We start from the raw sequence: 15661 nt of genomic DNA, 5'->3' as shown, positions 1-15661 counted from the left end.
TAATAAAGCTTATGACAGCTTGCAATAGAGTGTAGCAGAATGTGACAGGTCATTAAAGCAGTGTTAAATTATTGCAAAATGCTGTGGCACTTGATGGTGGAGGTGGTGTGTGTGTGGGGGGGGGTCACCTCTGCTAGGCACACACCATTAGGCTCACTCTTTCTTGCTCGCACACAAAAGCAGAGGCATAAACACACGTATTAGTCATTTGGGATGTGTTTATTTGTAACAGTAATACATGGTGGAATACGTAAATCAAGATAGAACCAAAAAAATCATCTAAAAACCCACTGTAGAATGTCATATTCATAAAGATAAAAATAATGTGTCAATTTACATTAAGAAACTGTTAGCTGAGGTAAAGTTAAAATAGGTCTAGAAATGTTATGTACTCAAACAGCAACGTTTCCCTTTTTATTCAACGTCTTTGCTCATCATCTAGTTCTCAAAGTTTTAAAGTTAATTAGCTTCATAGTCCAAAAGAGTTCTCGAATGATATGGGGACTCTGGCCATAAAATAGGGAGTCATTGGCATCACAGTTGATGTAGTTGTAGCAGAGGATGCTGCAGTCCACACTCAGACAGCAGCAGTTTGGCACCTGACCAACAGACAGACAGATGGGCAGAGCATCGCTGTTATCTTTGAGACTAGTCTGGGAGAATGTGATGGAGGAGAGAAGCAGTCTGGGCTACAGTGAGTGAGTGAGACCCTGACTGTTGCCTGCAACATAAAAATGATAGTCTTGTGATACAAAAGCTCAGGACCGCGATATAGTGTTTTTGGGTGGGAACTCAAGAAGACACAGCAGGGCACGGTGCAGGCTTTAGGGCTGGAACCAGAGTAATTAATGGTTCACAACATCTATGCACAAAAGAGGGGGGTGAGGCGAATGAAACAGACAACAGGAAAAAGAAAACATATGTTGGTATTGCTTGGGTTAACGTCAAGAGTTGCATAACTGAAGCCTTCCTATTTTATGGCACAGAAGTCCAGTGGACAAAATGGTTGTTATCATTATTTACAAAATGAGTTTGGCAAACCAACGATCAGATGCCTTAAAGCCATGTTGACTCTATATCTCCTATAGAGCTGACCCCAGCGGCTTGATTGACTTATAAAATAAAAATTCAAATTTTTCAATTTCTTCTTCTTTTTTAATCAGTATTGTACAAAAGCTATAGAGAATGAACAGTTCAATCACAGAATCTGTTTAACTTGCAGCACTTCCCTCTCAGTGTCTTTTCTTCAGCATGTCTGGTCCTCTGGCCTCTGTATGAGTCTGTCTGCGAGGAGAGACGTTTGGCAAATTACTGTGTGTATGCATGTCAGAGAAGGTGGACTGTGTGTATGTGTTTGCATGTGTGAGAGTATGTAAGCTGATTCCTGTGTGCAAGATGTATGTCGTTGGTGTGTGAGTAGCTCCCAGAGAGTCTGTTTCTGCATAGTGATCCAGCAGACACTCACAAGAATGGGGTTAAACTCCCCGAACCAGCCAAGCAATCAGAAGCAGTGATCCCAGTAACGGGCCATCCCTGATAGGCCCATTAATAGTCTAGCTCCTCCTATGGGATCTCCTCACTACAGATGCAGATTCTGTCCATTAAAACAAAAGGTGATCGTTCTAATCCCGATGAGCGTGCGTGTGTGAGGGAGTGTCAGAGACGGGGAGGCACTGCATGATTCAGTCCCTTCTTGGCAGCACAGTCTCTGGCCAGACACAGGAGGCAGAGGAAAGAGAGCAAAGGAGGAGGAAGGGAACGGGGGGGCAGAGAGGGGAGGAGCAGGTTCTATCTGTAAGGCTGAGTGTGAGTCGCCACAGGGAGAAGGGAGGAGAGGAGAAGACTGCGCAGTGGAGGGAGAACTGGATCCGTCTCAGTGATTGATATCCCTTCCTGCCTGGAGTGAATGACCAAGAGGGCTCTCCCCTCTCAGGAGGAGGAAAGACTGCAGACAGGAGGAGGAGGAGGACTGTGGGAGTGTGGAAGCTCCTCCTGGGAGGTTGTTAGCTGAAGGAGAAGAAGAAGGGCTTGGCCAGGCGGGGATGTGCCAGACATGCACGCACACACGCACTCACACAAACAGAGGTTAAGGGTTCTCCTCCTGTTCTCTCAGTGCTGGTCAGGTCTGTCTTCCTGTGTGTCTCTTTATTTCTTCCCTTTGTTAATCTGGGCATAGAGAGGGTCCTTCCTCTTCTGTCAATGAAAGAAAAAAAAATTACCACATTTTTACTTTCCTTTGTTTTTTTCAAAGGCTTGCTATATCTGTAATGTCAGTGTCTGGCCTCTGTGTTTCATCTGAGTGTTACATAATAAAAAGGGAGTGCCCGGATTTATGATTCATTCTCTCAACTGACTGAACTGCAAGTATCAGCAACCTGCAAGCCCTGACAAGTTAGCTCTAGTTTTGCAGTGGTTTGCAAGTTCCTATAACTGACATCACCACCAGGTGGCAGTAGCACACTGCATTGAAGGAGACCTTCGGTCACTTTTCCTCTTACCTCTTAGGCCGTTCATAGGTCCATCACTCTCAAAGCCATTTGTGTGCGCGTGCCTGCATGCGTGTTTGTGTGTTGTTATCACAGTGTCCATGTAAATGCATATTTTCTCCCACCTCAAACTCCCTCCAGGACCAGCAAGAATCAGAGGTAGTGCCTTGAAAAACCAGTTATGAGTCATCATGTCTGCATTTCTCTCCAGCTGAGCTGGAAGACAACAGTGGATGATGGAACACCCTGCTGCAGTCACTCACAATGGGGTCGTTATTATTGTACACATAATTATAGCCAGCCACTCAATCTGCCATGTAGACAACTTGATTGGAGGCTACTGACTTTCCTATTATATTCTGGGAGACTTCTCCAGAGCAGAAAACTCATTTAGAGTTTGGGGCTGCCCACAGCTCCCCTATTAGAAGAAGGTTTAGTTGAGCAAACTGCTCGTAGTTAGGTGTGTCTCTGTCACAGTATGACTCAACGTTGGGCTGTTCTGTTTTGGAGGCTCAGCTAGATAAAAAGAAGTCATTAAAATATGTTAAACTGGGTTCTGGAAAACCATTATGTTTTTCTTTTTTTTGAATATGCTGTTTGACATTTTATAGATAAGCAACGAATGATTGAACCTCTCACTTCTACTTGTGCTTAAACTTACATAATGCACAATCTGCAACAGCTTTCATCTAAAAAAAAGAATACTTGGGTTGATGCTGGGAGGGCTGCTTTAGTTAAGGCTTTGGTCTTTGGCATACAAAGCTGTAACTGCAGGGCTGGCCAAGGCCAGACAGTCAGCAGAAAGTAGCTGCCAGCAGCCCTGAGAAAGGTGACAAAGAGGCTGAGACAAGCAGTGACAGCAAGCACACACTGCTCAGCCAATGCACCAGAGCCACAGCCCAGCGGTGTCACCCTGCATCATCTAACAGGCACTGCCATCTGAGGCGGCTTCAGCTCCTTCATCCCCAGCCGAGAGAGCGAGTACAAGTCCTCGGTGGAGGTATGAGTGATTTGCTGGCGTGGCAGCAGCCTCAAGGCCAGAATATCCGGCCTGGCTGGTACATGTGTGGACATTTATGTGCATGCGTGTGGTAGGCCCTCGGCAGGGGGAGCAATGTGAGATTGGTCAGTGAACCGTGGAAGCAGGCCATTTCATGGCTGAGACTCGGGAGCGTTCACTGGACATGATGAAATCACCCCAGAAAAAACACTTACACTCCCACTAGCCTGAACACATGTCTGTCGGAGACACGCAGTGGGAGGGGGAGGACAGGACAGGCGGTCATGGCCAGCAGCAACACACTCACACAAGCACACGCATATTTTTGGCTCCAATATGAGCACAGGTGGTGACAGTATCGATCACAGGTGTGCTTGTCCAGGGAATAGCCGGGACTACTGCACAGGTGTGTGTGTTTGGGAAGATGTCTAAAGCCGATGTGATCGAGCAAGTAAACACCATATGGGAACAGCGTAATTGGACCAGGACCAAAGCAGTCCACCTACTACAGAGGACAGACTAGAAGCTTCTGGCCATAGCTGCTAGATCATAACCAGATTTCCTGCTCAGTATTCTAAAATTCGTTCTCGTACTTAAGTGCCACATCCACCTGCTGCCATGCAGCTTTCATAGCGTCTGAATGAGGAGCAAGGCCAACAGGGGAGGGAAGCTGCTTTGCCCCCCTCCTCCTCTCCCGGAGTGGGGAAGGACTTGAAGGCTCCTTGGGTTTTAATTAATGCCAATTATATCGGGGCAGTCATTAATCTTGGCGCTCCAGTATTAGCTGATGAAAACAAAACCATCACATTTTTTTCTGGTGTGAGTGCCAGCAGCTATCATTAAGGAGCCACAGTCGGGAATTGTGTGGGAGAGGACACCGGGTAGGGAGGCAGGGATCAAAATGGCTCTTTTTCTTGGAGTGTGTGTGTGTGTTTGTGTGTCATTGAATAGGCAAACCGCATATTGACATGCTTCTCATAGAACGTTCAAGCTTATGAAAGTTGTGAATTTCACTGTAGAACAAAGTGCAAAAAGTGTGAAAACATGCCCGTCATCAGTGACTGCCTGTCTATATCGCTCAACGGTTAACATTGGTGCCTGGTGCTTAAGTGACATTGCACACTGTATATAATGCATAAAATGTGAGCATACATCCTGATCAAATTAAGCCAAACAACTGAGATCAGCATATTGCACACAAATCCCAAAAGACATCCTGCTCACTGAAGTGCACAGTTTCTGATTGGCTGTCACACGCTATTGAATTTCCAAGTGAGACGTGTGCTATTTAGAGAACTGAGCGTGATTTAGGTGCACATCAGAATGACAGAACACAATGAGAGCACTATGGCCAAAGTGATGTTGCGCAATGAACTTGTCACACACTGTTTCCAATAAGTCACACATGCACAACACCTTCATCATCAACAGATACTTACAAAACAAAAAATTCCCACACATGATAAAGCATTAAAACCAAACCACACGTGTGCCATCCTTTGAACTTGTGTTAACGAGGCAATGAAAACAGGTAAAACAGTGAAAATGTAACCACTGATGCAAAAAAAAAAACAGAAAGATGCAACACACTTATGTAAGGGAGGTGCAACAGTAAATGAGAAGAAGAGATACATGCAGAGAGTTGAAGGAGTTAAGAGGGGAAGGAGAGGTATTGATACCTACCTTGCCCTGCTGCTATCTAGCTCCCAGCCTCTGGACTGGCCTGATCTGGGCTGGGCTCTGCTGTCTCGCTGGGGCAGGGCGACCCAGAACCACATGCCTAAAGAGTGGAAGACGGAAAGGAAGGAAGAGGAAAGGGTGGAAAGGAAGGTCCATGGAAGAGTATAAGAAGGAAATAAAGGGAAAACAGACAGAGAAGAATAAATCTGAAGGACAGAACGCTTGATTGATAAACTACAAGAACAGAGCAAACAGGAAGCAAAGAGTAAAGCTGTTAATGCTCTGAAGGAGGAACACAGACACTTAGAGTAGAAAACCACAGCCCATCGCAGCTTTTCCTTTTATAGAAACTTCTTTGCAAATACACACAAACAGTAAACATGCACTCATTTACAGTGGTGTGTTATGAAAACCTTTGTGGAGTTACTTCTATTGATCCACTGCTTTTTTTCCTAAAACACTTCTGCTTTTTGCACCTCAACCCACAAAAGGGTGGGAGGTTGTTTTTCTGCGTTTGCTCCATCTTTCCAGTCCTCTCGCTTTTTTTTTTTTTTTTTTGTAACCTTTTCGCCGCACTCACTCAGTGTCGCCACCAATGCACATGTCTTTGGGTTGGTCAAAGCTTCTGTGTCTTATTCAGGGCTGGTGACATTTTCAGCAGTGTGAAAGTCCTCTATTTTTTCAATAATAGCTGGATTGGAGGCATAAAACTAATGTTTCACGCCTGGGGAGTGAAGGACGAGAGGGAGGAGAGAAGCAAGCTTGAAAGAAACAAAAAAAAGAGTAATTGGAAGACAGGAAGAAAATGGCAGGGAAAGAACTAGAAAAGTCTTGCTTCTTAGAAGGTCACAGATTCTACAAGGACTTTGGTCAAAGGCACTCCCTAAGAATCTGACGTTCTATCCTTCTTTCCCCCATTTTCTTTCGTTTTATCTTTCTATTTTCTCTCCATCTTCTCACTCCTCCTTAATTTCACCCATTTTTCTGCCCCAGATTAAGGTGCTACAGGTAAAATAAATATTAATTGCCCCTGGAAGAAGAATTGGGGCACTACGCTTCCTATATCTCACCACAGATGAGTCTGTCCACATAGAAGTAGTGATGTATGGATGCTACCTTGCTGGTATTAATAACAGCTTAATGATGTCTCTGACAATTTCACCAGCTAATTTAACGCTGTGTTGACCATGCACACACTCAACCCAATACTCATGCATGCTACTGCTCATTTTTCCACAGTAACCCACACTGGACGTGCACATTTTCATATGCATTGACACAAACACCAACACACACTCTCACACTAAAGGACACAACAGCGTCGGCCCCCTAATCAGCGAGAGTGATTACCTGGCCCGCCAACACGGCTACAAAGGCTATTTATCAGCAGATCTCAACAAGCTGTGCAGGTTATAGCAGCATAAGAAGTGACTTATTAAAAAGGCGCACACACTTGGCTTACTCCAAAAATTTCTCACACACCAAACCACACCACACTTACAGCATCTTCCTCTCCACTGCGACTGGGACTGCCCTCTGCCTCGCCAAACGAGTCGTCGGTGGGGGGGTCTGTGGCGTCGGTGGGGGGGTCACTGACGTGAGAGGCTGAGGATTTTGAGGGAGAGCTCTGCCTGGGAGCTGGGGTGGGTGCTGCAGAGGAGGACAGAACAATTAAGGCGTAACTACACGCTGGATGGTGATAAGAGAAAAAGCGTGTTACACAGCACAGACAGACACGGAGAGAGCGCTCACGGGAGTTGGTGGATGGTGTTGTGGAGGTGACTGGTGTCAGATTCATCTGAGAAATGTCAAAGTCATCACAGTCATCTGTGTCCTGGGCAGTGCCCACACGGCTGAAGTAAGTGCTGAACGCCTCTGAGGTTCCTGTTAAACTGGGCTGATCAGCCTTCTTCGAAGGCATGGCCGGAGGCTTCGCCAGCTGAAAATCCTAAAGGAAGACAGAGACTGGTCAGCAAGGTTAACATTGAAAGTGTGGACAATCAATTAGTGACCTTTGTTTCAGGTTACTGTACAAATCACTGCCTGTTTTGCAGCCTTTTTATTGATGAAAACACCACCAGATTGGGGAAATATGTTCTCTCATAGATGAGATTTTACAAGTGAAAAATTCTGATATGAATATGTATGTATTTACACTACAGATTAGTTGAATCCGAAAAAATGTGCATTTTTGATGTGTTTATATGTGGCCTAACTATGTGAACCAAAATGTATTTCCAAAAATGTAATTTTTTGGAAGCCTTTAAAGGGTTAAATGAGGCTAATTTGCTCAACATAGCTAAAATGATCAAATACAACCCAAATATGTATGACTGTCCATTTGTATGTCCCACTTTTATGACTCTTTGCACCCTAAGGCTTGTTTCAGACTTACCCAAGCAATTAAAAACTGGTCCCAGACATAGTGCAACTCTAAAAAAATACTTAAATTAGAAAATTAACTGTGATAAATTATTCAAGGAGCAAAAACTAATATTTAGTTTTTATTTTGAATGGGACTATGAAGACTATTTGTAAAAATCGTCTCTGTATTCATCAGTTCCCCACCTTGAACATCTCCTTTCCCATCTTCTTTCCTCTCTCCCCATGCTGTGGACTCGAAGATGCTGAAGGGGAAGGAGCTGAAGCGCTGGCTCCAGTGCTCGAATGGCTCTCGCCGGCTGGAGTCACAGTCGTGACGGGGGTGAGAGTCTGGAACATGGCGGCGGGCAGGGTGCCCACAGGCTGGGCTGGGAGGTAGGCTGTGGGGGGGAAGGCTCCTGCTGCCATGGCTGCCCACTGCTGCTGGGTGGCAGGGAAGATGTTGGCCTGGCCCCAGATGAGAGGCTGGCCACCTGGCAGCACCTGGGCTACCGGGCCTAGAGGAGATTGGACCCCGAAGGCCAGCGGAGTCTGGGCAGCAAAAGCCTGCTGGGACCAGTGGCCAGGAGGTACTGCTCCCATCGTCACATAACCTGGTTGTGAGTGGATTGAGATAAGTTATTTCATTTTTTTCTGCGCCATTTTAAAAGAGTAAGAAAAGAAGACAAAAGAGAAAGTGATTCGAATATCCACAGTGCATAGCCTGCTTTTCCACACACAAACCTGCACATGCATCACCAAAGAGTGCTGCCCTACTTTTGCCCGCGGCTAATGCAGTGTCTCTTAATGGTCATGGTGAACTATTATAATTACCTCCAGAATGAGGCAGAGTCATTATGAAAAGGTAGAACTCAACACACTCATTAAAATCACTCAGATTCATCAGTAAAAGCTGTTTCGTATTTCACACTCACTAGTCTCCTGGCTCTAGTCTCTGCTTGCTAACTACAGTGGAGAAAGTTGACATTTAACCTTGGCTGCTCTGACACATGCACAGAGAACTGAAAAGAGGAGGCAAGCAGAGGTGATGAGGGGAGTGAATAAAGAGATGCAAAACCTTTATACCAATTTCTAAATACACAGTAGCTCTGTGCACAAAGAAGTCTTCACTACAATCATCGCGGCATGTTTTATTACTTTCCCCCGTCTGACGCAGTTGGCTCAGCCACAAGTAAATCAGCAGCATCTGAGGCCGCGGGATAATAATGCTTTTCATATTCAACACACAACCAATGCCACCTTTTCTCCTCTTTCTCTCGTCTACGTTTCGCTTCTACTCCATCGCTCTATATTTATTTCAGCACAACCCCTTTTCTTCTCTTCTTCAGATGCCCCCTGCATCTGAATCTTCTTAGTCTCCAGTTTGCCTTCATGTCTCTCCTGCTGAGCTTGTTACCCACTGGCTTTTAGAAGCCTTGTATTTAAGCAGAACGTAAACAAGGTCTTACCTGAGGGCACAGACGCAGGATTGAAGGGAGCAAACAGTTCCGTGGGAGGCTGCAAGCCCTGTGAGGGGTCCAGGGTGTTGGCTGGAGAGGCGGGAGTCTGTGCAGGTTGTGGTTGGAGGTCAGGCGGACAACGAAAAGGAGACAACTCAGTGGAGATGCCGGTATTATTTCAAAAGATGTAAATCACAGACTGTGTATGTATAACGGCTACTCACAGATGGAGAGGTGATGTCAGGAGGCGTAGACATGTCTCCAAAAATTTCTAATTGGTTGATATTCTGAGAATTAGAGAAAGCGCATAATAGCAGTCAGGCACAATCGCGGGAATATTAGACTACATGCAATTTCTGAATCGCTCTACATTCCAGTGCAACGTGCATCATACACCGCATGCGACGCGACATTAGCTCGGTATGTTAGAGCTACCTACCTGAGGACTTTGGCAGCAACAGAAGAGGTAAAAGAGGGGTGTGGAGAGATGGGATAATGAGATGAAATGATTGATTATGATGGCATACCTACCAGGAGTTATCACAATCTTTGTCATCTGCTTCAGATAAAGATTCTTTCCATCAGTGGATCTAAAAGCAGACTACCACACCCTCTAGTATCATTATTGTAGCAGCGTCGTCTTTTGGACAAGTCATTAATGTTTCCTTCTTGTGGAAGATATGTGGCATGTCCCAGAGGGAATAACTATCGGAGACAGCAGCCTTTGTATTCAATCCGGATTGGTTCTGTACCACTCTGTTTCCTTTCACAGTTTCACATGATCCTTCACTTTAGTATCTGCCTCTTTTTTTGCACATTATTAATATCTTTAGGCTGGTGGCAAGTGAAGGATAGTCTATTTTTAGTTGATAAAGGAATTTAAGCCTTGAACACATGGTCAGAGATTAGCATAAATCATGGATGCAGATAAATTCTTTAGAGATAATGAATGTTCTTAGAATATCTTCCCTTTTGTTCACTCTCCTGGGTCACGCATAGACCACAAAGTTCTTTTTACACGTATCAGAAAATGGATCTGTGAGCATGGTGTTTTACATTATTAGTCTAGAAGGCTTTTTTTTTTACTAAGAGGGATAGGAAGTTGTAATATATACTACGGCTGCAGCAGAGTTTAGCAAAGCAGACAAAATGGAATCAACAAGATAAGCCAGATATCCAAGATAGACAAAATAGTGCATTCACAGGCACTGATAAAAGGATTTCCACTCACAGAACACATTTTAAGAGTTTTTCTAACTTTACAATAAATTTCCTCTGGCATTCATCAATGAATCATTCGTCAATGACAGAGCCCGTGCTGATGTTCTTTAATGTGAAACCACATGCACGGGGAAAATGTACTGCAGAGAGTGTTCAAACAGCACAGGAAGTTGAATATTTATAGACCTTCTGTCCAGTTTCCATTCGCTCAATATTCTTTACGTGTGCGGCGGCGGGTTGGTGAGGTCAGGTTGCTGTGATTATCATAGTGTTATGAATGCTTTATTAATGTGCTCGGAGCCGCGATGACCGCTGCTGTCGGCTAACCCTGCTGACCCCCACACCAGTTCTCTGACAGACACTATGACCTTTACGTCTACTCCGCCCTTAAAGGACCTCCGCTCTGAGCTAAGTGAGAGTTTTTCTCTCTATTCCATTGGCTTGTCCTCTTTCACACATGGACACCACGGCGGCATGAATGCATGGGTGCACCCATGCGGCTCTTGACTTTACTCCTGCCTGAACCTGGTTACTATGGCAACAACAAGGTTGCATGTTTTATTCATAAATGACAGAGGTTAAGAGTTGGGGTCACTTATGAGTACAGAAGAACAGAGTTGGAGGTACAGACGAGGATGCGAACACCAAAGATCATCTGAGGACGTGATTAAAGAGTAGTTCACGGCAACTAACGCTCAGGACAGTATGTTCCCTGTTTAGAGCTTTGAACATTGCATTAGTTTGAACTACAAAGTGCATGTTAGTATACTGTAACTTACCTGAGTCACCATATCCAGGTCTAAGTCTATCATATGTGACTGCGACTGCTGCTGCTGTTCGGTTTGTTCTTGGTGAAGGGGTTGTTCATGAGAATGATGATGTTGATGATGGTGATGGTGGTGGTGGGGTTTTCTTTTATGTCCATTCTGCAATCACAACCCCAGAGTTAGATGGCAGGTGGGATGAAAATGTTCTCGCACACAAACATGTTAGTTATCTTTCATACACGCTGAGAGAAAGAGGAGGACAGAGGGAGGTGGAATGAGTCTCTTTAAAGAGAGGAACATGATGGATTGCAGGTGTTCTAGTGATGCACACACACACGCACGCACGGACGCGCACACACACACACACACGCAGTCACAGAACAGTGTTCTTCTTGTCTGACTTAGACCAAGTGAAGATTTAAAGAGGTTTAAAGATCATCCCTACCTTTTGTCTAAACTACAGCACTGAGCTGGGGTTTAAACCCTATTTGTATTTCTGTAAAGCCTGCTCCCATGCGTCAGGAACCACAGTGTGAGACTGACAAGCAGGCAGACATAGAAAACAGAGCTGGTTTAACTAACATGCTTCATGTGAGAGCACAGTGAGGGAGTACATAATTGGAAAAAGCCCATTTGCCATTAAAAACCTATAGCCGGGGAAAATAAGACATGTGAAAGGGTCATACCAACACACTACTCCCATGTATTTTGCACTCCAATCTGATTGCACAAAACAACTACATTTTGTAGGCTACAGCACAGTGATGGGCTTTGCGGTTCCTTTCACCAACACTGGCACTAAAAAATGACGTCAGATTGGTCTGGCAGAGCTATAGTATTCACTGAATGACAGCAATCGTGAATGTATTATTTTCGTTGCAGGAAAGCATGAGATATGGCCAGCAATAGTTGACAGTGAAAAGAACAATAACAGATTGCTCAATACTAACCATATTAATTTTTATTAAAAATCTAAATTTTAATCCATCTGATGTTTTTTGGATGGGTGGAGCATATTTTAAATCATGCAGGATCTGCTGTGTTCATCACTTAAAGCTCCACTCTGCTGCTGCCTATTTCTCTCCATCTTTCTTCCTTCACTTTCCCAGTCTGACCACCCTCTCTCTCTTTTGCCCTGCCAATTATCCCTCTGCGCCCATTATACACTCTCGCCATCTCTTTGCCTGGCCCTTTATCTTTATCAGTACTGCCGCCACCTATCAATTAGCCGTCTCTAGGGAAACAGTAATTACCTGTGCACATGTGTTCTGCATACAATTAACGCATCCCCTTTAATTAACACCACCTTGCTGATCCCCTGCCGTGTGACTGATCACATTGGCACGCACCAAAAAAAAAAACCCCTGCTGACCTGCCACACGCAAAGCCACACACACACACAACGAAACTCATAACACAACCGGACACACAATGGATAACAATAACTAATTTTTAGAGCTCTTTTTCTCCCTTTCTGTCTCACAGGCCACCACACACACAAACACACACAATGTAATTTATAGAGCCCGACCAATATGTATGCCAGTATCAGTTGTTTGGTGATATATAAATAAAGAAGGCAGAGAAGAAACGCCCATCAACCGTGTTATGAGTGTTGCCATTGGATAGTTTTTCCATCATCTTCCCTGTTGGGAATACTTGTTCCAAATGCCACAAAATCAACAACAAGCTAAATATTTGTGATGATGTCACTGATCATGCTACTGAAGCCAATGCATGAGTGCCAATATCTGCAGTTCTGCAACTTTCAAATTCAGGTTGATACCAAAGTGAGTCAATCTCCTTAAAGTCCAGTGTTAAAATACCCAGTTTTAACACTGGAATAAACACATTCACAGCCTTCTACTTCGGGTTTCTATCACTCATTTCCCCCTTCATAATAACTGCAATTACCTAACAAAAAATATGCCTTTCTGTGTGCTTAACATACAAACAGCACAAAGTCTGCACTTCAGTTTTATTAACGGCAATCTTGTGTTTTACTAATAAGTCACCAAGTAATCACTTGTCCATCTTTTATAAGCAGTCTACAGTCATATTCTATTAAGGTAGTACAGTGTTTGAGTTGGCCATGATGTGTGGTAGAAATACACTGACCTCTGCATGTGAACTCTAAGGTGTTGAGGGCTGCTGTTGATTCAACAGACTCGCTCAGGTCCCAGAGGGTCAAGGGCTCAGTAGATTGGAATCGCTTTATGTGTGCGTGTGTGTGTTTTATTGATTTGCCATCATTTAAGACGGTGACAGATTAAACAAGAGAAGAGACTGCTTTAGACAGGAGGTCACATTTCAGCCGATGAGATCATTTCATCTAGGTGTACTGTGTACATCGATGTCATGTTGCACTGTTGTCTACTGTCAGTCCCTCTGAGAGGACGGTGAATTTCTATTGTCAATAAAATAAATATTGAATCCACTACAAATAACAAACCTGCTGCTGTGTCTGGTCACTCAGCTACCAACATTTCTGCCATAGACAGCAGAATAAGAAGATTACATCCTAATGTCTATGTTTACACATTATTTCAACTTTATTTTAGCAACACTGAAAACCAAGTTGTCACTTCATATAACCATAAAATTTCCCTTAAATTCCTTTCACCATAATAACTCCATATTTACCAAACTGGATCTGTAGATCCACAGGTAGAGCTCTTTTTGTGATTCCACGTACCCATCTGAAAACTAATGAGAGCTGTAAACTCCAAACCTGTGGAACAGCTTACTTCTCTCAATTTGCACCCTTAACTCTGTGGTATCCTTTAAAAAAATCATATTCAGACAGGGTCATGTTTTTGTGTGTGTTACTTGATTCAGATGTGTTCATTTTGACTGTGTTTTTAACACCTTAATGTCTTAAAAGTGCTATATAAATAAACCTTACTTGGACATCAGGAGCGTGCATATATTTACAATATGATAAGATGGCTAGAGTTTGACTTCTGGTGTCACACTACTGACTGAAGAGCAACATGCTCGAAACATTTAATCCACAGAGAGATCAGCGTAGCAGCACTTTTTAACCCTTTGATGCCCGGATTTTATTTTTAATTTAAATGAAAGTATCTGCAAATTACCCTACAAGTTGTCTGCCACAAAGGAAATTTAAAAAAATTCTCTGGTCCATTTATATTTCTGTTATCTATGCTCACATTCCAACTGACTGGGAAGCACAAAAGACTTGAATCTGGTTTATTTAAGCCACAATGGACTGACTAGCCCAATTGGTTGCACAACAAGAGAGAAATATTGGATTTGTTCACGTTCAGACACCTGCCAACACAAAGGCAATCCAAATAACAGCATGTGTTGTGGGCTGGGTGAGGAGAGAACAGAAATACTATAGTGCCTGTAAGCTTCTTACTAAATCTGGGGATAATATACAGCCAGAAAACTGCGAGACTGATTTCAAGACTACCAAAATTCATAGAGTGAGATCGTCACTGCCAGTAGTGACGTTGAGGAGTCCAGTTTAGCAATCTATTACAGCAGTGGAATACACAAAGAGATTTCAGGCACTGGTGGTGAGCTCTACAAAATAATTAGAGCTAAATGGGAGTGTGTGTTCAAATAATATAAGCTCAAATACTCATAAACCAAAACACACACCAGCAGATCAACAGCTTGATTATTGTGAGTGTGAAGATTTTAGTAGATTAAATCAGGCCGCAATATAACTTCCATCTTTATGGGCAGATAAAGAGCAGCTGAGGTATAGCACAGCCTGACAGTGGTCAAGGTCATCTTTCATTATAACTACCGGCAGTGTGAACAGAGGCTTGCATGTACACACGCAAACAGGAATACAGATTTCTACTGCAAACATTCACTCAAAAGGCACAGACAGGGTGAAAAACTGCTCAACAAAGCTCAAGTATATTTTAAATATATGATGTCATGCACATTTACAGTCAGACGTAATAACATCATTTTTACGAAAATATAACAGTGACAAAATACGTGATCAGTGCAGTCTGGGATAACATCATGCAAGCTTCATGACTGGCCAAACCACAGCCAAGCATGCTTCACTGAGAAAGCTGACATGACACAAACATCCAAACACACACATTATCCCAGTTAACCATAAGGAGCAGGCACCACGGGGCACGAGGAGAACGGCACCAGCCACCATAACTACAGCACAAGCAGTACAATAGCACAGCACACTGCATGAGGCACTGGATCCCAGCAAACCTCTCAGGGGAAAATTAGACATACTGATCACTGTGTGGGAGATATATTAAAAGGAAGTAGAATAAAATGCGAAATTAGAGCTTCCACATGACCGCATGATGGGAGAGCGCTGAAGCAGAAAGGCTTTCCACGTTGAGTAACACGTGGGACAGCTGAGAGGTTTGTCTGAGAGGGGGAGGCAGGCTGAGGGGGGTGGGAGGTCGGGCACGGGCATACACACGGTCACTCACTGGGTGTCGCTTTGGGACGTCATAGACCCCTTCCTTCTGCTGACTGGTGGGAACCTATACAATCGACCAATAGATTCAGAGAACAGCCAAGAGAGCCTGTTACCTCTGGAGTAATTAAGCAATAAAACTTTACACTTCATCACTGTTCCAGCACTGCGACAAACTGGATGCCAACACAAAACCCTGTAACCTGCCTCTCCTGGAATCATATCAATCACTAGTAAAGTGTTTGTGTGTG

General features: G+C 43.9%; 1 protein-coding gene across 10 annotated transcripts in view; it reads right to left on the bottom strand.

Moving 5' to 3' along the window:
• Window positions 1–200: 200 nt before the first annotated feature.
• Window positions 201–15661, bottom strand: part of dab1a (DAB adaptor protein 1a) — a 226543-nt gene continuing 211082 nt past the window's right edge. For 5 of the 10 annotated variants that reach the window (XM_085263877.1, XM_085263876.1, XM_085263875.1 and 2 more), the window contains 9 exons: window positions 15424–15477; window positions 10988–11134; window positions 9212–9274; window positions 8997–9093; window positions 7735–8141; window positions 6919–7114; window positions 6668–6816; window positions 5170–5266; window positions 201–2193 (listed from right to left, as the gene is read on the bottom strand). In XM_085263877.1, coding sequence (XP_085120003.1) covers window positions 5186–5266; window positions 6668–6816; window positions 6919–7114; window positions 7735–8141; window positions 8997–9093; window positions 9212–9274; window positions 10988–11134; window positions 15424–15477 — 1194 coding nt within the window. In that variant the 3' untranslated portion in view covers window positions 201–2193; window positions 5170–5185. The remainder of the gene's footprint in view (window positions 2194–5169; window positions 5267–6667; window positions 6817–6918; window positions 7115–7734; window positions 8142–8996; window positions 9094–9211; window positions 9275–10987; window positions 11135–15423; window positions 15478–15661) is intronic. The other 5 variants (XM_085263881.1, XM_085263883.1, XM_085263879.1 and 2 more) reach the window with 4 other exon arrangements.

The sequence above is a fragment of the Mchenga conophoros genome, linkage group LG23, assembly GCF_057382185.1.
Source record: "Mchenga conophoros isolate Kocher_MC1m ecotype Shallow Benthic linkage group LG23, M_conophoros_male_GT1.1, whole genome shotgun sequence".
Lineage (NCBI taxonomy): Eukaryota > Metazoa > Chordata > Actinopteri > Cichliformes > Cichlidae > Mchenga > Mchenga conophoros.
This window is presented reverse-complemented; position numbering and strand designations above follow the sequence as displayed.